Below are 24,020 nucleotides of genomic sequence, written 5' to 3'. Positions count from 1 at the left end.
CTTTTTCGAATGCAAGAATACCAGTGTACTAGCCTGCATTGTATGCCGTAGGCTAGTGCGTGTGCCGTACCAGATGGACAGATTGGGAAAAGCTACATCGTGTTTAAAGGATGAATAATTCCAGAAAGAGGTGCCAGTATAACTAAATATGCCAAATTTCATCGAGGCAAATGAGAAACCTTCACGTTTTCAAAGCTGCATTCTTTACTAGAACTACCAGGCCACTTGAGCTGCCACAAATGTTTGGTCCCCCATTCACTTTTGTGCTAGCATGAGTTTGAGAAAACTAATAAACATAACTGGAACAGCAGTTGTAGAAAAACAGCAGAGAGTCCCAAGGTCCTGTACTGAAGTTCACAGGTCTTTAGCCCGAGCCAGTAACAGTTGCCTCTGGTCGCATGGTGAGTGACTCGAGAGTGGTACATTTGTCGCCGTTTCTGGTCCAATTACAAGAATGCCACTTGCAAAAGCTTAGGCAAGTGCTCCAGAAGAATTGGCACCGCAGAAATGTTGCCTGCTAAGCCAAGTTCCAGGGCAGCAAAGTAGGTTCGGATGGTTTATGACACAGGCGCACTGTGGTTCATCGCTAGGGCCCGGAAATTGAGCACTAATATAATCCAGGACCAAATAAGCAAACATTTAGGCTCTAACAAAATCGAATAGGTGACTCAAAACCAAAAATAGGCACCTTGATTCATACTTTCAAATCGTTTTTCAGCAAAGTAAATAATACTAATGCCAAAAAATTCATTAAAGCCAGTCTCTCCATATAGCTACTTCACAAGAATGATGAATGATTGGTCGCACTAGTCAAGCACACTGAGCTTGTACTCCTGGAAGCACGCTGCAATAAATGACGCCATTGCGTTGTAAAACCTGAACTGCCTTCTGCTCTCTGCAAACATAACATTACACTTGAACTTTCCATGCGCTACGAAGTTAGTGGCATAAACCTGAAACATGAGGTTTCAAGGGCGTTCAGCTCACCACTTGATGCAACTGTATCATCTTCATGTGGTACAAGTCTAATCTTTGAAACAGTTGCAAGGTTATTGCCCCCCAACTACTGCTTCTTCTCCCGTCTTAAGCCCACTCTCCTGGAAGGTGCCTGCACAGTTCACCTGCCAATGCACAAAGCTGCCTGACTAGCTTTGCTAGATTGATGCAATGCAGTGGTGGTTTGCAGCTGATATGCCTGGTGCTTGTCAGTGCCGCAATCTCTTGAGTCATTTATTCTTTGTCACACTGACCGCTTTCTTTGCAGCAATGGGGGGAGTAATTTTACTTGTGAAAGCTGCAAGAACTGGCAGTATTTGCTCAGAACCGTCACAAAGACAAGCAAATTCCAGGATGCCATGTTTAGACATTTATGGGCTCATTTAGGCGAACGTAGAAAGTTCCAGGCCTTACTTGCCAGCTGCACTGCCTTGCAACCACCAGTGTCTAATGGGGACCACTCCTGAAGCAGCAAACCTTCGTGGTTCTACCTATTTCAAAGTGTTAAAATGAGAGAAGATCTAATTGTACTTTGTCAGAAAAAAAAACAAACTGGGTAGCGTATAGCACGCAAAGTGGGTCATTGAATACAGCATGTATTCAGCAGAAATGATCCGTAAACTTGACATCCCAAATGTTTCATTTGAACTACACAATGGCTGTCGTATATCACAAGGCATTTTATACACATTTCACATGCTTTCAACTAGACTTTACAAGAAAACTTGAGCCAGGTAACAACTTGTGCCTTACAACCACACAGGCATGCTGCAAAAAGACATACAAATATGTTACAAGTGCAATATGAATACTTCATTTAAGAAAATTCAAAACATCAACATGTTTAAAAATTAGAAGCCGCAAAGGTAACAGTGTTTTGTAGAAGCTCCAGAGATAGCACCCCTCCGGTGTGAACACCACTACTCATCGTCAAGCCACCATCGGCCTACGGCTCCTAATCTCGCTGTGCTCCTCTCTCAGCTCGTTTAGGCTTCAACGGGGCTCTCTCTGCAAAGGTGTGCTAGTAACAATTCAGTGGAACAGCTCAGCACTGAGTAGCGGTAAACTGCCCTTTGATATCTTGGCTACAACTATCCCGCCTCAAAAAACACTAGTAAAAATAGCCGCATTTTCTTTTCTTCAAAAGCGAAGAGTTCTGGTGCTCCGCAAGTAACGATTGTGCCGCACAGGCCCCAGCAATGCTCGGCAGTGCTTGAGCCTCGAAAAAGAGAACAAACTAGAGAAGCCTTTCACTTGCACTACAGCCCCGGAACCCCCGGAAGACGGGGTGGCCTGCATTAACAACTGCCCTCAACCAACTAACAAAAGAAGTAAACAAGCCTAAGGGGAAACAAACTTCCAGTGGCTCTACTGGACAACGCTGAGACGCCGAACACAGGAGCAATCACTGTTCCACCATGAAAGTGCAGGATCACATGCACAAGCACATTTACAAGCATTCCTCGATTGCACTGAAGACATGTATATTAAATATGTTGTCATGCATGCCCTTTTTTTGTACACAAGAACTGAACCGGGAGGGAGGAAGGGGGGAGAGGCTAAGCGGATGAACGCTGATGATTTGCACTAGGTCCCGGTTTCAAACTGGCAACACCAAGGGCCCTGGCGGCGGGGCCACAGCTCAGCCATTCTGATATCACGGTGGATTATGCTTTGCCTGCCTCTGCTAGTTCAATGGTCACACAATGCCAAACACTTCTAACACCAAAGCCAGAGATCCTTGGTAAATGCAACCACAGGCTGATTTGAGCTTTGTCCAATTCTAAAACTATGTTCAAAGACTACAACGCGAATCATTGAGCACTGGTAGTATATTATGTAAGTGTGTGTGTATACATATATATATATATATATTTATATTTATGTGTGTGTGCGTGCATGTGTGTGTATGTATACATATATATATATATATATTTATATAGTGTTATCTTCCCAACAAGACAATATGAAAATAGCTCCTTCAAGGCTTTCTTTTAAGGACTGCACTTGACACTGCCATCCTGATGGAGGTGATGGGGTAGTGGGGTAAAACAAAAACGGAACATGTGAAGCATGTGAGAAAGACTAGAATGTTCTGCACCGCAAAACAAGGAGTTGCGCACATTACTTTGGACAAACAATTCTTTTGTTGTTTGTGCAGCAACAGATTCACCACGAAGACAAAAAAAGTGGGATGCTCAACAATGCAAAAAAACAAAACAAAACAAAAACAAAGTCCCAAAATGCGAACAAGAACAGCAAAGTAATTAAAGATCTCACAATGCAACAAACTACTGCCCCTATGGTCCTAGTCCAAGGCTCCTGCCACAGTGTGTGCGGGAGCCTCAAATGGCAACAACAAGAGGCAGAGCAGAGCACAGCCTCAAAGAAGCGCCTGTGTGCCGGCCGCCTCGGGGAGGAGGAGGAGGAGGAGAAGCAGCAGCAGCAGCAGCAGCCTTGTTGCCTTGGTCCCTTCCACAGACCAGACTGCACTGCCCACTGTATTGCACTGGCCATTGTTACTTCTGTCCACTTGTACACAAGCACTGGCACTAGGATGGCCCACGATGCTACAGATGTGTTCTCCCACACGGGACGAGTCTGTACAGCAGCACACGCTGCCCCAGGTCACTACGTGTCTTCGGCCTCGTAGCTATCGTCTTGTCGTACTGACTCTTGAAAAGGCGACTCTGAAGAGGAGAAGAGAGAACAGAACCACATGTATCAAATTTTCACTGCTACTCAGCACCTTGCAGAGAACTAACGCTTAAGCAAACCTCTGCAGAGGAGGAGAAGGAAAGGCAGGCAGGTTATCTAGAAGAATGCAAGCCTCTGCAGGGACTGAGTTGAACCTAATGGGCTTCTTTGGTGGAGCACCGTATACTGCAGCGTATAAGTCGACCCTCAAGACTCCCTGCCCTCACTGGCAAAATAAATAAATAAATAAAATAAAGACCGACTCCAATATGAGCTGATGCTGGTAAGGTTTGTACAGTGCATATCTTAGGTTAGCTGGTATCCAAAAAAACACTGGCACACGACAGCACCTGTGTCACAACTAAGTGTTTGTTTTTATTTAGTGGAAAATATGTATATATAATACCTACACAAGAAGTTCATGAATATGAAACCGTTGTGGCAAGATAAAATGAGAAATGATTTCTGCAGCATAGATTTAAAGGGACACTGAGGAGAAATTGAAGTTGGCCTGTATCGACAGAATACCAGCTCCTGATTACAAAAACGCCACTCATACTGACAACAAAGCTCTTGTAACGTAGAAATGAGCAAGAACCAAAATACAGGCATCGCCGCCACAGGCCAAACTCACAAGTACAAGCGTGATGACGTCATAGGACAAAACAGTGTTGCTAGGTTCTAGCAACACTAGAACACGAGAAGCCACGAATCACTTGAGGCGCAGCCAATGCATGCGCAAATCTCCTTGACATCGCCAGATGGCGCCACGTCCCCGGCAGCTACGCACGCGCCTGCAGCATTGCGACCAATCAGCGCCTGCTCACCGCCGATAGGTGGGCTCCCGGTATTCCGCTAAAGGTAACAAGGTACACTGTATGCTAAAGGTGTCTATTTGCTAGAACTTCGTTGACGACTTTGAGAACGGGATCCATCGTAGTGCTGGCAAAACGCCGGTGCAAACGTAAACGAAGCTACGGTAGCAACGGCCGCAATAGCCATTAGATGCCTTCAATGTGTGGCCGGCGGTAGCTTTCTTTTCGGCTGCTGCCAGGCCGCACTGCTGGCCGCAGAAATCACGGACTCTGCGTTACGTCATGTGCACGTCATGTTCCACGTCACTTAGTCCTGTGTCGTCATAAGAGAATCCCAAGTTTGAATCAGAGCGGCGGGAAAAACTTTTTCAACTTCGAATCCGAATTTCTTAGAAATAAACGCATCTTTCGCTGCCGGCCAAGTGGCAACAAAGCCATGAAATGCCGAACTATCGGATTTTGCTGTAAAAAAAATATCAATAGTGCTCTCCTCACTGTCCCTTTAAGTGACATTCTTTCTACACCGCAAACAGAAAGAAAAGTCACTGATGCATGCGGCTGTGTACCATTACTTTTTGTCAAAATCCTGACACTACAAAAGTGTGGCCTGCATCCACACCGGGCCCAGGTGTTTCTGAAAGTTCCTCTCCTAGCCTATCTTTGCTCTCAGCCAGCCAAAATGCCAACTTTGCAGAAGTGTGAGCCCCTTCCATGGAGTGCAGAGCAAACAGGTGAGCGCCCACCTTGACTGCTTGCCATGTGCCAGCCGTGTGCAGCCTCCGGCCCATGAATGAGAGCGTCCCCCTGCAGATCGTGGGGCTCCCGCTTGATCTTGACGAGGCAGTCTGAGCCCAGGTACAGGTTGGGCTCCACCAGGCGCGAGAGAGACAGGGGGTCCTGCTTGCCCTCTGTGAACCCGGCCTGCTTGGCCATGCGGCGCGCCGCGTACGTGGCGAAGTACTCGCCCAGCTCCTGCACTGACATGGCTGTGATGTGCGGCGAGAAGCGCTCGAAGAAGGTCTGCAGTTCCCGCTGGCCCTCCTCTTCCGTCATCAGGGTGTTGATGCACACAAAGTGGTCCATCTGAGGACAGAGGAGGGAAACAGAGGGCATCACCCACCGGGCCAAGCTTTGCCCGACCTTTTTCAATGCGATCTGCGCTTATATTGAGTTCCACGAACATTGCTGGTACTGCTGCGCGAATGAGGCACCCCAGGTAGAGCAGCACTGCACAGGCTGCTGCCACTGCTTTTCTTGGTTTTGCATGACTGGGCAGGCCCATCAGACATGTCAACCTGATGCCACCAGTGGTAGCTTTGTGGTGGGCATGATAAAAACACAAGGCAACAATTCTGTGTGATGACGGCATAGAAGCCACTTTTGACATGAACAGTAACCGCTTCACTCAAGCCGAAGTGGTTGGTTTGGTGTGAAAAGTAATTTGTGTTACCCATGAAAAATTAATTCACTCCAATATAAACAGTTTTGTCGCAATGAAATATAGTGACAAGGCACATACCAATCACATGGCTGTTTGCCCAGCAGTAGATGCCTATGCACTACTAGATGCCTAGTAAAGCTCACTTGAGCAAAATTTGTCCAGCTACCATTTCCTTGTGCCAAGTTTTCAAAATTTCTGAAAGAATTAACTTTATATATTGACAAAAATAACTACGAACTCTAAGGAATCGCTCTGAAAACTTTCACGCATCAGGCTGCAACACATTTTGTTATTTGTAACCAAATTTGGCCAAAACAGCCGCAGTTGCATGCATAGGAGTCCACCTCTTCGTGACGAAGTTTTTTTTTTTTCCTTGACAAAAATAAGCGCAGATTTGTTCGTTCCCAGCCATCAGGTAAAGATCCATAAAAATATCAGGCAAATCGAAGCTGTCAATTAGCCACCCATTGCACTATCTTATCTGAAGTTGCCCCCAAGCTTTTTGCACAAGCTCACACCTCGTTTTGCAGTCCATAAACAGTGTAAATGGCTGACATCCGTATTTTAAACCCATGGTGGTGGCTTGGAAACTGTCATTTACCTTCTATTCATTATGACCAAGACATGCTCCAAGATTTGCGAAAATAGACAAATCATTTCAAACACCATGCTTTTAGCATAAGGTCGAAATCCTCTTTTAATCGGTGTTTCATTATTCTACATCTGACTTAGCATCTTATTCTAGTTTGCAGACTAGTAAGAGGTAGGAAAACGGAAGTAGGGAGACCATTTAACAAAGCCCTGCTTATTTAGGCTGGCAATAATACCAACCCTGCATTTTTTTTTGTCAATTTAGCAGTATTTGTAATGCTGTTACAAGCAATATTACAGTAAAAGCTCGTTAATTCGAACTTCATGGGACCGGGAAAAAAGTTCGAATTATCCGATGTTCGAATTATCGAACAGCTGCGAAAAAACCGCAAAGAACCATTTGCATTACGGTATATATGTACCCTATTTACTCGCGCAACGAACCCACTAGCATAATGAACCCACCCACCCCTGATTTTTGCCAAAGAATTTGAAAAAAAATGCGTCCCTCGGTTTCTGCCCTCACGGTCCACACAACGCATTTCTTGGCTGGCGGCGCCAAGATGCTGCCCAGCGATAACATCACAGTGTTTACTTTTGGCGTTAGCTCTAGCAAGGGGGGAAGCGAACTTGGCAGAGTGCCAACGCTTGTCCGGTTGTGCAAGCCTCGTTTTCAGTAGGTTCGCCTTATCGTGCCATGGGCGATTGGGGTGGACACCTTCTACTGCCACTCAATCATTGGAACGCGCACGAGCCTTTTGCAGGGAATGATGCTAAAAGCCGGGGTCATGATCGCGGCGGACCGGGTGCTTCCGTTGGCTACTGATGGGTGGAAGGATGGACGACACTCGCAAAGAAAAAAAAGTTTTTCGCGCATATTTGTAGCGCCGGTCCGAAGTCATAGCCTTTCACAGGCGTTGGCTGGGACCGCGCCGACAGTACTTATCCGCATTTCCGAATTAACAGGGCTCGAATTGATGAGTATTTAGTTGCAAGTTCCGGAGGTTGCGCGGAAAAGAGGATAGGCAGCCGCCACCGCCGCCGCCAACCCCTACCCTCCGGTGCCCCCTGGTGCCGCTGGCCCGCCGCGCCTGTGATGGCGCCATGTAGGCTTTAACCACTCATCCACAATTTTATCTGGTTCCATCTTCTGTCCCCGTTTAGGACTTGCGCAGCCTCTAACTATGCGGAGATGCTTTTTTTTTGGCCACGTGCTGTGCGCCAAGCCGCACAGGCGCGGCGGCGTGTAGTTCGAATTATCCCTAGCGGAACGGACTCGCTTTCGAATTAACGGGCTTTTTTATACACGGATCTCTATGGAGCTTGGCCGGACCAAGCAGTGTAGTTCGAATTATCCGAAATTCGAATTATCGAGGTCTGAATTAACGAGCTTTCACTGTATTCAATGTATTATTACTTGTTTAACATTTAACCCTGTATGTAATGCACAGCATATCACCCATGATAATGTGAAAATGGGACCAATTTCCATTCTGATTGCAGAAGCACCTCTCCCAGCGTAATTCGTCAAAGTAAGGGCAAAGGATCAGCCGAGAGAGATGCGAGAGGCTGCTGAAAGAAGCTCATCCCGACAGCAAAACAACCCCAAGTTTCTTTGGTCATGATGCCGCATTGGCGAACGATCGAGCAGTTTTGAGTTTTGCTCTTGATTTACTGTACAGTAAAAGCTCGTTAATTCGAACTTCACGGGACCGGGACAAACGTTCGAATTATCCGATGTTCGAATTATCAAATGGCCGCGAAAAAACCGAAAAAACCGACAAGAACCATTTGCATTACGGTGTATGTATAGGGTATTTACTCGCGTAAGGAACCCACTCACATAATGAACCCACCCATCCCCGATTTTTGCCTAAGAATCTGAAAAAAAAAAAAGCGTCATTCGTTAACGCTTCCCTCCGTTTGGCACCGTCACGGCCCCCAACGCATTTCTTGGCGGCGCGCCAAGATGCTGCGCAGCGATAACATCACTTTTGACGTTAGCTCCAGCAAGGGGGAAGCGAACTTTGACAGAGTGCCAGCGCTTGTTCGGTTGTGCAAGCCTCGTTTTCAGCACCGTCACGGCCCCCAACGCATTTCTTGGCGGCGCGCCAAGATGCTGCGCAGCGATAACATCACTTTTGACGTTAGCTCCAGCAAGGGGGAAGCGAACTTTGGCCAGCGCTTGTGCCGGCGTCTTGTTCGCGGGTGAGCGCGTGCTTGCGTGCTTCCGTTGGCGACCGACCGATGGGTGGAAGCATGGACGACACTCGCAAAGAAAAAAAAAGTTTTTCGCTCGTAATTTGTAGCGCCGGTCCGAAGTCATAGCATAGCCTTCATGGGCGTTGGCTGGGACCGCGCTGACAGTGCTTATCCGTATTTTCGAATTAACAGGGCTCGAATTAACGAGCATTTAGTTGCGAGTTCCGGAGGTTGCGTGGAAAAGAGGGTAGGCAGCCGCCAGCGCGGTCGCCAACCCCTTCCCACCGGTGCCGCCGGCCACCGCGCCAGTGATGGCGCCATTTAAGCTTTACCCACTCTTCCATGGTTTTATCTAGTTCAATCTTCTGTCCCCGTTTAGGACGTACGCAGCCTCTAACTATGCGGAGGAGGTGCTTTTTTTTTTTTTGGCCACATGCTGTGTGCCAAGCCGCCCAGACGCGGTGGCGCGTAGTTCGAATTATCCATAACGGAACCGACTCGCTTTCGAATTAACGGGCTTTTTTATACACAGATCTCTATGGAGCTTGGCCGGACCAAGTAGTGTAGTTTGAATTATCCGAAAATTCGAATTATCGAGTTTTGAATTAACGAGCTTTCACTGTATACACTTCCGTATTTGTGCGCAGCTGTAGTCTTTAGACATTCAGAAATTATCAAAATGAGCTAAATTTAATTAGACTATAATAATCCCCTCTGTTGAGCAATGAAGGAACCATTTGTGATCAAATCCTGGAGGTTCACAACTTTTACTGGCCTTTTCCAATGCCTGATTAATACAGGGTTAATGTTCCGGGGAGAAGATAACATATGATGTGAAAGAAAGGCAGGACTGATGATGCTCTACTGCTGCACGAGTGCTTTTCCGAGAGCCTGTCGGGCTGACTGTACCCAATGCAGCACACCCAACCGATGGTTTGAGGTGCATTCAGAGTGGAAAGTCTCACAGGTCGCGCTACCGGTTTTCATCGACTCGAGAGAGGACGAAACAAATCACTTGTTTTGGGCAGCCAGCCGCTGGTTTTTTCCAATGCGACATCATGTCGCAAGTTCTCAGCCAATCAGCAGCACTTCAAAAAACGATGCCATGTGTTTTGTTGCATTACCTGCCTGCTCTAGGTTTGGAACGAGCGCATGTCAATGTTGTACTTGCCTCCTAAGACTCAGGTTAGTACAGCCTAGTGCTTGAAAGCATTTTTTCAATCATACAGCAATAACACTAAACATTACTGCAAGCTGTCTCGCACAGACCCGCTGGTCTGAAAAGTCGCATCAAGCATTTCCTCTCTTTTCCTGTCCTTGCTGGCTTCAGGGGGGTCGTGTTATGTTCCCGACTTCTCAGAATGAATGCATTGATCGCATTGCCTTCAATGTCTCTAATTTTTTCCGCCCTCCAAACATGGCCCCCGATCTGCATTAAATGCAATTTTTAATGGACAATCTTCGAAGGCACTGCAATGGCATCATGCAAAACAACCAGCTTTGTAAAAGATGAAATTTTGTTGTCATGCTCTGGCATAAGAAACCTGACAATATGATGAAGTTTCCATGAAGTAGTTTGTGTCCAAAAGATCAGTGCCCGTGACAGCTCATGAGCACAATAACAAACCCTGCATAAGCATGGTCAATCAAACACAAAACTAGGATCACAAGTACATTAGAACTTGTGCATCAATCATAATGCTGCACAAAATCATCGAGCATGAAGCACTTGCCTGCATGGTGGCCTGGTCGTACTGCAGGTAGCCCGAAGACCGCAGGAAAATGAACGATTCGTCACGAGTCCTCAGACGATATACAACAACACCTTTCCCTGAGTTGCTGGCAAACATTTGTTTCTGTGCAAACATGGCGATGGCCATGTCACTTGGGTGCAGGTACTTGTGGGCTGACACTCCCAACACCTCGTGGGGGAGGTGACCCGTCAGAGTAGACAGCCTGCACACACAGAGAGAGAGGAGGTCAGGGGTGAGCATCCCAGCTACAGGGCTATAAACACATTCCACTTGGTGCCGTTCACTGTTACACCCTGGTGCCTCGCATGGATTAAGGCAGAAATAACTGCCACATACTGACTCAGAGGAGCAACAGTAGCCACAACTTCCGTTATGTGAACTTTACCGTTTTTCAGTCTACCGCCGATGAATTAGACTCATGCAGGCACAGAACAGGCCACAAAAGTACCAAACCCACGATCGATGACCTGCCTAGTAACGGGCACCAAGAGAGTGCCGAGTGTCCCCTGCTCAGCGGGGCCAAATTCCATGGTGCAGTGTGCCCGAACTGTTAATCTCGGTCGGAAGCGCATTCCTGGTGTTCCCCGTGACAGAATCCACACGAAAATAAAGTTTTCCTCGCGCTTTGAGATGCCAGAAAACCGCGGTGTCTTGGATGCGGAAAAGAGGCCGGTCATGCTTGATTTGCGCCATTCGGCTAGACAAACAGTCTAAATGCATGGTAGGGTCACCGAATTTTGTTGTTACGGCGGGGACACACGTGCGAAAAGCGAGCGCGATTCACCGCGGTGCGAAGTTGCGAACGGCGTCGCAGCGTCAGATTGCAGCTCGCTGCCTGCGTCCAACCTGCTAGATGTCAACGACGGGCCGCCCGCGGCAAACGCAACGACGGGAAGCGGGAGCCAACGTGTGCGTGGAGAGCGGCAGCATCATTATGACGTAGTGCGTGCTCCTTTGAGCCGGGCCTGCCTGCCCACGGCCGGTCTCGACGCGCGAGCGCACGTGGAGACCGGCCGTGGCCTTCCAGCCTTGATGCTGGCCGCTGGCATCTGAAAACGCGATAGTATTGTTTGTTCAAGTTCATAGCAAGCCCTGTAGAGGTGATGACTGCGATACAAGCAAATTTCATCCAATAGCCACTTTGGTGCTGCTCCTGCCTGATGCGGTTCGCCTGCCGTCTGCTAGCTCCGTTGCTGAAGGCGTCGCGGACTGGTTGGTATTATGGGACTGGTTGACAGTAAAGGGGTGCCGGGTGTAGCGCCTTTATTAGAGTGCTGGCCAGTCCCGAAGCGCTAACAGCTGCGGCATCGATGCGAAACCGGCTAGGCTTAGCGGCGACCAGGCCAGTCAGGGAGCAGCGCGCACTTTGTCACCCGGCGTTCCTGCAGGCGGCGTCGTTGCCGAAAGCTCCACTTTTGCACAGGCGTGCTGTCGTTGCTCAAATCTAGGAGGCAGACTTTATGATAGCATGGCTGCTTTGTATTTTTCTTGTGCGAACGTGAAGCCCAGCCTGTCAATCAGCCTGGATCCCGTCTGGATCACAAAAATGAGCTAAAGCTTGTTCTTGATATAGATAATAAACTCTAGCATAAGAAATTTGAAAACTGTGTCATCTTTGAGCATCGCTGACCAATACTGAGTTGCTGGTAGAAGTAACAAATGTGCTACGAGCAAATTTTGCAGCGAAAGCTACATTGGCCACGAACTTGCGATTTCGCTGTGGCAGTGCTCCGAGGAGGCACGGAGACCGACCTTGAGCCGTTGCCTAGCAACCGCTGCAGCTGGCGGACACCGTGCGGCGTCATCCGCCAGCTTCCTCGCAGTTGTGGCACAATTAAATCTCGATTGTTTTAGCTTTCTTTCGAGCGGTCGCTTATATTGAATTATCGCTTATAACGAATTTTTTCGCCATCCCGCTGACTTCATTATAACGAGGGATTACTGTATATACGAAGCAGAAGCAATCGGCAGAATTCTGGGAGGATTCAGGTGCAGAGAAAGCTAAGACAAGCCTGCAGTCCTGCTCACCTGTGGTCCGCAAAAATGATGGTGCCATCGAGCTTGTGCCGCGTCACATACTCGTCCTGGCAGGCCTCTCGCAGTGAAAGCTCCTTGTACGGGTTGGTGTTGACCAGCCGAACGAATGTCTTGAAGAGGCAATTGGGACCAGGACCCTCAGCTTTATCCGAGGCCGGCCCAGTCAGGTGGCCAACCACCTGAATTACCTGCAAAAATAACCACGTGCCGGACTTGCAGATTGCCAAAAGGTAACACAATAATACTACTCCTCCATAATGTTGTATTTAGTGTGCCCACGCACAGCTGAAGTCCAACTACCACTGCTTAGGAAGAAAGAAACATGTGAACTCACAACACATGCGTTCACCAACACGAATACAGATGGCACCCAACAGCACGGTGAATTTTTTTTTTTTTTTTTACTAGCTAAGCTCAAAGAAATGAATCTGCAGTAGAATATGATGATACAAGTCCCACAAGGCTGCTAAAAATGTTCGTACCACCTGAAATTCGCATCATCCAAAACAAATCAAATTCGCTACCAAAAGCATGGAAAATTCACTCACGCAGAGCTGCTTATGGCTAACTAGATTTCGTAACGGGCACGTGCCACCGCTCGCTGCTCGCAGTCCGTACCACGCAACTGGCAATCGTGACATCGGCAATACACTCGGACACTATTTAAAGGATTACTGCAGGCTTAACACACCTGGATTAAAATACTCCTACGTGGTCTGTTTCAACAAAAAGGTTAAAAAGATTATAAGAGTTCAGCTAGCAGAAGGATTCCTCTACTGTGGTTCGTCATTTTTATTAAAGACTACTAAATCCCTAGCAGATTTGGATGTGGTTTGGTTTGGTTCATGGGGCTTTAACGTCCCAAGCAACACAGGCTACGAGGGATGCCGTAGTGATGGGCTCCGGAAATTTCAAACTCCTGGGGTTCTTTAACGTGCACTGACATCACACAGAACACGGGCCTATAGAATTTCGCCTGCATCGAAATTTGACTGCCCTCGCCGGGATCGAGCCCATGTCTTGAGTCTGCAGCCAAGCACCATAATCACTGAGCCACAGCAGCAATTGTCATTTCTGGCTCATGACAAGTCCAGCTTATGTGTTTTCTGGCACTCTGTGTCTGGTTTAAGGTGAGCAGGGCTCATCAAAAGCATTTTCTGGTTTGCCGCCAGCTGGCAGAACGGGCACTATATGACCGTTTTGATACTATTTTTGAAAGAACAAAAAGAAAGGTGTCCGTCGGAGGGCTAAGGGAAAACCATGCAAGAAAAAATTAATTAGTCCAATTTGGACGGAACTAACACGATAACCTTCTTTGTGCAAGGCTGTATGGGCCGCACACCACCGCTCACTCCTGGCAGTGCGTACTGCATGACTGCCGACCGTAGTGTCGTGCGGGCAATGCTTTGTGCTCGAGGGTGCTATCACAGATCATGCAGTCATATTATGCGTAGTGGCGTGGGAGAGTGTTTGGAACAGCCAAAATTCGGCCCACTGTATACAATGCACTCTGGCCAAAGAATTTCACACATTTATACAGTGAAGTTCGCGGTGCTGTACATCGTTTGCCGCATCCGGTTCACGTTAGTGGAATGCCCATTGCGTTCTTTCTTGGGCCCTCCGCACAATCGCAGGGAAGGGGTTGAGCTCAACCCAGCGGGATACGGGGGGCGCCGGATAGCGGAGGATTACGGGAAAGGTCAAACTCCCGACAGGGACAGATTCATTAGGTCGCATCCTGTGTGCACGTGCTTGCGGCGAGGCGGACCCGCATCACAGTGCGTGGCTTTTGTGCCATGTCTGCAGCGGCGTGCTTTGACAGCTTGAAGCACGGTCAACAGGATATTGCCACACTAGCTGCAGGCATGAGGAGCAACGATGCGGAACAGATGGGTTGAAGTGGCTTTCCTTGAACTTGGGGAAACCGGACGTTGGGAAAGTGAGAGTGTTCGCGAAGCTCGCAGCAGGAAAGCATAAGCCGTAAAGGGGAATTCAACTTATACCATCCCGGAATTCTTATCAATTGGCTACGACAGAATCGCGTCCCTTAGATTCTACTGTAATTGGTCGATAAGGAACGACACAAGTTTTACAGAAGCAATCCACCCCAACATCACGTCAAGATAGGACAAGTAGTCACATTAAAACAAAACAAAACGGGGGGGGGGGGGGGGGGGGGGGGGGGGACAGGATCATGCAAGCATAGGAGCGCAAATTGTTTAAAACCACTTCGCATGACAGCATTTGTTCTATAGAATTTCCATCCTATGCTGTTTTTAAGGGGGGACGAGAGTCTTAAAACTAACCTTTCGAATCTCTTGAAATTTTGCACACAGATGCGTTTTTTTTCCTTCTGATTCCAAAACTATAGTCATAATTGAGCTGGTGGTCTTAGATCAAAGTTATCTTAAATTCTAGAGTGTAATTAGGTAAATTCTTATGCAGCTTTAATGAACTTTCTCATTGCATTTTGCTGCTTTTAATTACATAAATTGATAGCCAGCGAATTCCCATACCCAATAACATTCTTACTTTTTTTGTTTAGGCCACGTATAAATAGCAATTTACAAATAGCTTAACGAGTTGCAGCATCAAATACTGCGACATCTCAACCCAGTATATCACGATGACATGCCTTTAGAAAAAACAAAAATGTCACAGAGTATGGGAAGTCTCTGGCTACCAATTCATGTAAATAAAAGCAACAAAATGCAATGAGAAAGTTCATTAAAGCTGCGTAAGAAATTACATAATTACATTCCAGACTTTGTAAGATCTAAGACCACCAGCTCAATTATGATTACATATTTGGAATCAGAAGAGAAAAATACATCTGTGTGCAAAATTTCATGAGACTCCAGCCATAAATAATAAAGTTAGTTTTAAGACCCTCGTCCCCCCTTAAATTTTTTTTTCTTTCTTTTTTTATCTGCTGCTTGTTCTTTTCATTTGCAGCATTTCAGCAGCGGTGTGAATGTAGCATTATAGATGGGCAAAGCTGAGCGCAGCAGGAGACCCACCTGATAAGTGAGCACCTCAGATCGAGGCTGGCTGCGCTCCCGGATTCGGCAAAAGAAGGAACAACGGTCCGAACTGACCCAGTCACCACGCCGCTGCATGGGGCCTCTGACCAGCGATTCGAAACAGTCATGCACAGTCTGCACATCTGCCGAGTGCAGGAACGTGAAGATGGAGTGCCCAATCATTTCAATCTGCAATGAGAAACAACTGCCACATCAGTTTTATAGCGAGTGATGCACGAGCCGGACACAGCCGTAAACAATGCAGCACTGGAATGATTAAAGCGGCACCTAGGACAACTTCACTGAATCTTTCTATCTTAGTAAAATTTGACCGCTTGGCTTTTTTGGGTCTGTTGGCATTCGCTTCGCTGCAAAAGATGACGTCATTGCTGAAAAATTTGGAGTTAAAGCAGCAATATTTTTTTTTTCTCCCGCCACTTCAATTTAAACAATTCACATTGATGACAATGTCAGTGCATTTAGAACTTCGTGATCACCGAATGGAAATGGCTGGCAGGGTGGTCTAGCTTCAGAGAACTGGGGAAAAAAGCACTCTATTGCACCACAGTTTGTGAAAAGGGCACATAGTGCCAATTACTGGTACTATTTCATTACCTTGATCTTTTCTGGCTTATACAGGCTTGTTTTCAGCAGAACTAGCCTCTTTGTAGTTAGAATGTGGTAAATAAATCGATGAAGGCCACTCTGAATTTGTCCTTACTGTCTATTTAAAAAGTTTGAAGCTCCATATTCTTTGATACAACCGCCACGGCAGCAGACTTCATGTCTTGCTGGCAATTAACGTTACATTCACAACACACGGGTGCATCACAGTTCTGTGGCTAACTTCTGGCAGGAAGCTTTTCTAAGCAGGGAGTGCTCGTCAAGCAAGAAATTAGTGCATGGCATGTAATCCACAAGAAGAGACAATTATGGCTTTGTGAAAAGACAGTCTCAGGCCATGGGCTGACAAGCGCATTACCACAAAGAGGTGTAATGTAGCGAGGCAATACTCGCAGTCGCCCAGCAGCAAGTTCTCCACTTGCGCATTGTCATCATCAGTGAGGACGATGCTCAAGGCAAAAGGCAATGCAAAAGGTGATGAAGGCAAAGCGTTTCCTGGCTTACTGATAGTTATCACAACAAAGACACTGTCCATGGAGGACTCAGTCAACAAAAGGCATTTCTGTCTGTTATGAGAAGTCCAAGTTTGAGTCCAGTGTTAAACCAACCAGGGTCGCACTGAACTAGAGCACTCTGTTCATGAAAAAATGCAGCCAGAATAGCAGCTCAGTTTCCAAATGAGCAGTTCTTTTGCTAGAAGCACTATAATGTTGAGATAACATGTAATTTTTATTGCTTATTTCGGTGCTGCAGGTTTTGACAATGACTCAAAGCCTGTGAACAATATCACAGTCATTCAGTACCTTATCCTGCATTAGAAGCCCACACTCTGAAGCAGTGCCTGTTCATGTAAAAAACTTTCTCAACAATAGACACGAGGTGGACATCATACTATGATCCACAGTGCCTGGCCAAATATGCACCATGTATTATTCATGTGAACAAGGAGAAAAATTGCATAAGAACAATATTCTTGTATTCTGCAACTTCTTCAGCTTCAAGTAAACACTGCAAAGGTGTTTGGAGACCAAATGTAAAACAAATGATGCAAACAATCTGTATGATACAATTTGTTTCCTGTTTTTTCTGCTTCCTGGCATTACTGCAGCAGTTTCGAGGTGATAAGTGTCTGTATATACATACATTTTAGCTATGTTTCTTCCTAATATCTCATCATCTTAACTTCTAAATCTTTTTCCAACACAAAGTGCAAAAACCAGTTCGAGTCACTTAATAAAGGCACAAAAGGCATGCAAACACACACATGCACACTTACATTTTGATGACCCAGAAAGCGCTCCACTGATGGAGAGATGTATATTATCTTGCCCGTGGTTGAGGTCACTAGCACAAAACCATCGACAACCTGCAAGAGAAAGATTCACCGTAACACACCCAGTAAACACAGCGATGAAAAAAATAGCTGCCTACCTCTAGGAGATCTTTTAAGTGGTCTGTGCTGAGAAATTTAGGTCTCCACTTGGTCTTCGTAACTTTTCCCCGTTCAGAAGCAAGCGGGGCTGCAAACAAACATAATCTGATCAGTGCATGACTATGTGAATCAGCAATGCACACCGACAATCAAAGTTACGGGACACAACATTCATGCGAAAAAAAAAATTGATTTCATCTTCGTCTATGCTTGTAGTCTGAAATAAACATGGACAGCCTAATTCTGAACGTGCAAACTACACAACGTGCAACTAAATCTCAACCCATGCATCCTGAATGCCAAAAAAAAAAAAACAATTCTGCATCAACTTCCATTCTGCAAGCTTGTGAAAGCATCTGTACCTTCTGAGCAGTACAGAGGTGAATTTAGTGCCAATCAAAATTTTTTTGTAACCATATAAACTCCAATAAACACGCAATGCTAAAAGCAGCCTGAGCAGAGACGTTCAGTAACCTAATTTACCATGCAAGCAAAGCATGCTTCCTTGAACGATCTGTGAACAATCTGTGAAGCTTGACTTGCTGTATCAGGCAATACTCAGTTTCAACCAAAACAGGAATAAACAGCAGTTCTTTTTAGTTATGTACCATTCAAATGAGCAGTTTTTATAAAAGGTGTGAATCAAAGAACTGTAGTATATCTATCACTAAATGCACAGTTTCACTCTGCCTGAGAATTGACAGAGTTTTGCCTGTTATCCAGTAAACTCTCGCAAGTCTGCGTTCCAGTGACCCACAACCAGACCAAATGAGAAAAGCAGTGTGTGTGACACCACTCAATGTTATGCCAGCCCAGCAGCTGTCTCGCCTGCGCATTCCTTGCTTCAGTATCTGGTTGACCTCCAGGGGCCCCCCACCGAGTACAAACACGATTAAAGAGAGCTCAGCCGTTGCCCACTTATCGGGCAGCCAGAGATTACGGCGAGCGGCCAGGCAACAAACCGTGATGGGCCATTCCGCTGGCTTATCGCAGGTGAGCAGAGAGGAAGAGGGCCTCACTCTGATAGAAGCGGAGGTGTGCCGCACTGAGCCGGAGAATGCTGGTCTTGTCCAGCCTCTTGGAAGCCATGGACACCATGGGGACAATGTTGGCCAGCTCATTGATGTAGCTGTTCAGCTTGTCCCGCCGCTGCTTCTCAGCAAAGTTGCGCTGCATCCGGCTGCTGGAGCTCTCCATGGCGCAGGCCAGGGGGGAGCTGGCTGGGCTCTTGTTGGCTGGGACGCTCTTCATGGGCATCGTCATCAGGGCCATTGGAAGAGCACTACATCACCAACCTGCACACACCGGGAAGGCTCGCATCCTTCGTCCAAGCACTGAAGCCAGCTGCTGCCGCTCCTGCAACTGGGCAGTGAACCGAGCTGCACAGTCGGCCTCACCTGCCAGCTACCGCGTGTGGCCCTCACCAGCACTAACATGGAGCAACACAAGGCGCATTAGTTCTGCAGTAACTGTGTGTGAACAGCACTAAAGCTGCCGTATCATTTCTTACATCGAGCACACACTGCACTTCCAAGTGAACAAACCAGCAAGTGGGTTTCTACTGTAGCCGACGTTTGTGCATGGCAGTTGAGGAAAAACTGCGCCTGCGCATATAACATTTCAGAGGAAGCAAATACAGACCATGTAATGACACTGTGTGACCTCACGCATGCAGATGGGTAATAGGTGACCAACACAATGTGAGTTTCACAAAGACAGCTTGGTAAAACTTAAACCTCAGCAGCAGCACCATAGCAAACTAGCAAATGAGAGGAGGATTAAGAGAAAGCTACATGCTGTTGCGATCTCCGTGCTCCCATGAGTTGAACCCTACCTCGAAACTAAATATGAAGATTAAAGCACTGAACTTTCAGGAATGAATAAAATGCAAACAAAAGAACTGAAATGCCAGCAAAACACAAACATATCTCGTGTAAAAGAAATACAAGGGAGGTTGATTAACACTTCTAAACGACAGTCTTCGTGCCTTCAAAGTTCAATTAACCTGTGCTAGTATTGAGCTTCCACCTAAGGTCTTATTTTGCTGTTAAGTACTTCAACTGTCTTGTTCATATTTTATTGTTGCTGATAATAAACTTCTGGAGTTACAATATTCATAGAAAGTTAGGTAAATGACCAAGAGATATCTTTCATAGATGGCTAAACCACCACCAGGTAACCAAAACTTCAAATTCTGCAAGACAAGCCTGTACTTATTACAACTTAGCAAGCATAATGCTTTATATCCAGAGTAAAGAGGGCAAATGATCAAAGCTTTAAGATGGCTACTGTAGACGTAGCCTAGTTCCAGCCAAGACAACCAGATATTAGTGACCCTACCTGTTGAACAGCCTTGCTAGCTTTGAAAATAAAACGTCCTTCAATTGTGCAGCACAAAACTGATGATGTTGGCCTTTGGCCTTTAGTGCAGGCTTCAAACTTTGCCTCTTCAGATTAGATAACTGACCAGAAATCTTTTCCTTCGCACCTACAAGCATTCTGAAGAGTTCCTCTCGGAAAAAAAAAAAATGTGCCCTAAACAGACATGCTCATTGGAAAAAAAAAAAATGAAAAATAAAACTGATAAGTGCCATGTTATCAAATGGCTTCAAGCCTAGCCCTGGATACACAGGATGGCGCCTTCCAGCCGATATCTCCCTCTGCAAACACCAGATAAAGCAACAGCGCATTTTCTACTTCGATCACATGGTGCCACGCAACAAGGGCCAAAGATGAAGCAAAATTTCTTGACCGTGTTAACAGCAAAAAATCTCCCCACTCAATGTGCAATTAGCAATGCAACACGAACATGGGTCGCCAAAGACCGCTCTTTGAAATTCCCCAGGCCACTTCATTGGTGACCTGCAACTGCACTACCATGGGGGCATGGGAAAACACCTTACGACTGTGTGGGTTTGCGTGTAAGGACAGACAAAACTTTGGCATTGATGAATATGAAACATGTAGCTGGGCAGCTGGCAACCAACTATACTGCATTATGTATGCTCCCATTAGGATGAATTATGACTAACCAGCCTATTGTGTGTCTCCATACAGCAGTAGCTGTATAGCTCCCCTTAAATGTTGCATGCAGCGATGGCGTAGAGCTAGAGCATCGGCCTCGCGTGCAAGAGGACCGGGGTTCGAATCCCGGTGCCACGCAATTCTCCACCGGATTAGAAAAAAAGAAACTCCGCGTGTCGATGGAATTGCATAACCAGGCTTGGAGTGCGGCCTGATTTCGGTGACCAGAACCGACAACGCACTTCCTCACCACTTCACTTCACTTCACTTCACTTTATTTTCCTTAAAGACCCTTTTCCAAGGTGTTACATAAGGGGTGGGGTTTACAAAATGCAGGAATCAACAGTGCTTGAAAATGATGATAAACATGTTATGGCAGCAATATTATGGGGAAGGCCGTTCCAGTCAGCTGCTGCACGAGAAAAAAATGAGTTGGCAAAAACAGTGGTACAGCCACGTGGACGCAAAACTTGAAGAGAATGACCGATGCGATGGGACCTGCGTTGTGGAAGTGCGGAAATGTATGGTTCTTGTTTTAGTGGTGAATAAAAGAACTTGTGAAACAGGACAAGACTGGCTATGCGACGGCGACTAGAAAGATTAGCTAGACCTGACTGAGATTTGAGGGATGATATGCTCACGTCGTACGAGTATGAGGAGGAGAACACCAGAACAGGATTTGGCCACCCTGGTGTAGTACTTGGCCACAACCTTCTATGAACAAACCAATTAACCCTCGGCCCTCAGTCCCCAGCGGATGCGGAGCAACTGACCAAGGCGGCGGTCAGATCTGTGACGCAACGGAGGGTGCTAAGAATCTCTGGCTCTGGACAGGCCGCCATTGGAAACTGAACCTGGCAACGTTTAACGGAAGAACCTTATCAAGTGAGGCTAGCTTAGCAGTGCTATTGGAAGAATTAGCCGGTATTAAATGGGATGTCATAGGGCTTAGTGAGGTTAGGAGGACAGATGAGGCGTATACAGAACTAAAGGGCGGGCATGTACTGTGCTATCGTGGATTAGCAGATAGGGGAGAACTGGGTGTGGGATTCATCATTAATCAGGATATAGCTGGCAACATCGAGGAGTTTTACAGTATTAACGAGAGAGTGGCAGCTATCATAATCAGGCTTAATAAGAGGTACAAGCTGAAGGTGGTGCAGGCCTACGCGCCTACATCAAGCCATGATGACCAGATAGTTGAAAGCTTCTATGAGGATGTGGAATCGGCAATGACCAAAGTAAAATCACAGTACACTGCACTGATAGGCGACTTTAATGCAAAGATAGGTAAAAAGCAGGCTGGAGACAAGGCGGTAGGTGACTATGGCATAGGTTCTAGGAACAGTAGGGGAGAGTTATTAGTAGAGTTCGCAGATAGAAATAATTTACGGATTATGAATACCTTCTTCCGCAAACGAGCAAACAGGAAGTGGACGTGGAAGAGCCCCAATGATGAGACTAAAAATGAAATAGACTTCATACTGTGCGCTCAACCTGGCATCGTAGAGGATGTGGAGGTCCTCGGTAAGGTCCGTTGTAGCGACCACAGAATGGTAAGGTCTCGTGTTAGCTTAGATTTGAAGAGGAAACGGAGGAAACTGGTGAAGCGAAAGGCTATTAACGAGTTAGCGTTAAGAGGGAAGGTAGAGGAATGCAGAATGTCGCTGCAAAAGAGATTTTCCGCTTTAACTGTTGAAACAATTGAAAGTGTTGAAACAATGAATGATAATCTTACAGCTATCGTTACAGAGTGCGCCACAGAAGTAGGTGGTAGGATGGTTCGACAGGATACCAGCAAGCTATCTCGGGAGACTAAAGATCTGATTAAGAAACGCCAAAGCATGAGGACGTCTAACTCCACAGACAGGATAGAACTAGCAGAGCTATCGAATTAATAAATAAGCGCAAGGTAGCCGACATAAGAAAGTTTAACATGGAGAAAATTGAGCATGCTCTAAGGAACGGAGGTAGCCTAAAATCAGTGAGGAGAAAACTGGGCATAGGTAAAAACCAGATGTATGCGATGTATGAAGTTTGCGCGGATATGGTGGCTGCAGCTGGCAAAGGACAGGGTTAATTGGAGAGACATGGGAGAGGCCTTTGCCCTGCAGTGGGTGTAGTCAGGCTGATGATGATGATGATGAAATGTGGCATGCAAGAACTTCACTTAAAGGGGCCCTGAAACATGCTTGTCGCCACTTTCCTGCATCCCTTTCAATCTGCCATCATCTCCCACGTCTACTGTGGAGTCGCAACAACTTTTACTGTGCTTCCGAAAACAAAACACTACCACTGCTTGATTGCCTTAATACAAGCTGGTGTATGTTTGTGAGTGAATCACTAAAAAATCGAAATGTTCAAAGTGCTGCAATGCTCCCTTGTGGCCATGAGCTCGGATGGTAATACACGCGCATACCAAAATACAGGTTTGTGATCTTCAGGTTTCTCTCTGCATCTTTCGAGACAGGAGCTGATATGATGCAGTTACAAACAATTTTACCCTTGCGCAGCTGCTAACTTAGCCACTAGACTTACACTCGGTGCCAACCTGTACTAAAATAATTATTGTCAAAGTACATACTTTTGCGATGACCAGAGACAATATGTACAATGAACTGTCATATGTGCTCCTTGTTTGCCTGTACCATCATTACACAAGTGCATACTTTTAAGAATGAACCAACTCGCCCAAACCAAAGTAGTAATTAAATATCGTTGCTGAACAACCACTGACAGTGCAAAGCTCAGTGGAATAGTGCCAGACAGCAAAGCAGCTGGCCTGCACAGAACTTATGCAGTCACATAGAGATCAGCAAAAAATGACGGTGAAAAAATGAAAAATTGAAAGAAAGCAGCTGCCAGGCAATGACAAGTCCCATCAATGAATCCTCTCAGCTGCCTTTTGCAAGCTGCTGCTGTAACTGATGCAGATGACATCAAGCACAAGAGGAGTATGAGAAACGTGCAATGGAGCTCACACTGCTTTGAATTTACTGGTGCACTTTTCTGGAAGCACGAAGGTTTAAAACTACCTCTGAAGTCAAACTAAAATGTTGGATTCTGCACCACATTGTAACCCAGAGCTCCACAAATGCTTTTTCTCTTTGCAGTTTTTTAGTCCGCTAGCACAAAACCCCCACTCAGTGATTTCACCCCAGTCTGGCACCATCAGTTGCCTATGTCACAGGGTCACCCAGGTGCAGCACCTACGTGGCAGGTGGGCCAGCCGGGTCTCATGACCTTGTGACGTGACCACAATCTGCCCACCAGATTATGAGCAAACTTTCCACCATGACAGGTAGCAGTTCAATTAATGATTGGTCGCGAGGAGTTGCTCGGGAAGAGCGACCTGGTACTCACAAGCCCCACCTCTGGGAGCAC

The 24,020-nt window shown here is 46.5% G+C and overlaps 1 protein-coding gene across 7 annotated transcripts in view; it reads right to left on the bottom strand.

Annotated features, from left to right (window-relative positions):
- Positions 1-1,572: 1,572 nt before the first annotated feature.
- Positions 1,573-24,020, bottom strand: part of LOC149371983 (protein cycle-like) — a 36,488-nt gene continuing 14,040 nt past the window's right edge. For 4 of the 7 annotated variants that reach the window (XM_089566340.1, XM_089566336.1, XM_089566339.1 and 1 more), the window contains 8 exons: positions 18,632-18,907; positions 17,612-17,700; positions 17,457-17,546; positions 15,554-15,745; positions 12,525-12,721; positions 10,476-10,698; positions 5,252-5,591; positions 1,573-3,686 (listed from right to left, as the gene is read on the bottom strand). In XM_089566340.1, the coding sequence (XP_089422466.1) occupies positions 3,628-3,686; positions 5,252-5,591; positions 10,476-10,698; positions 12,525-12,721; positions 15,554-15,745; positions 17,457-17,546; positions 17,612-17,700; positions 18,632-18,884 (1,443 nt within the window). In that variant the 5' untranslated portion in view covers positions 18,885-18,907 and the 3' untranslated portion in view covers positions 1,573-3,627. Of the gene's footprint in view, positions 3,687-5,251; positions 5,592-10,475; positions 10,699-12,524; positions 12,722-15,553; positions 15,746-17,456; positions 17,547-17,611; positions 17,701-18,631; positions 18,975-24,020 lie in introns of all 7 variants that reach the window. The other 3 variants (XM_089566337.1, XM_089566342.1, XM_089566341.1) reach the window with 1 other exon arrangement.

This window comes from Amblyomma mixtum, chromosome 1, assembly GCF_055824585.1.
Source record: "Amblyomma mixtum isolate Tamu chromosome 1, ASM5582458v1, whole genome shotgun sequence".
Taxonomy (NCBI): domain Eukaryota; kingdom Metazoa; phylum Arthropoda; class Arachnida; order Ixodida; family Ixodidae; genus Amblyomma; species Amblyomma mixtum.
The sequence above is the reverse complement of the archived record's forward strand: the minus strand, read 5'-3'. Positions and strand labels throughout refer to the sequence as shown.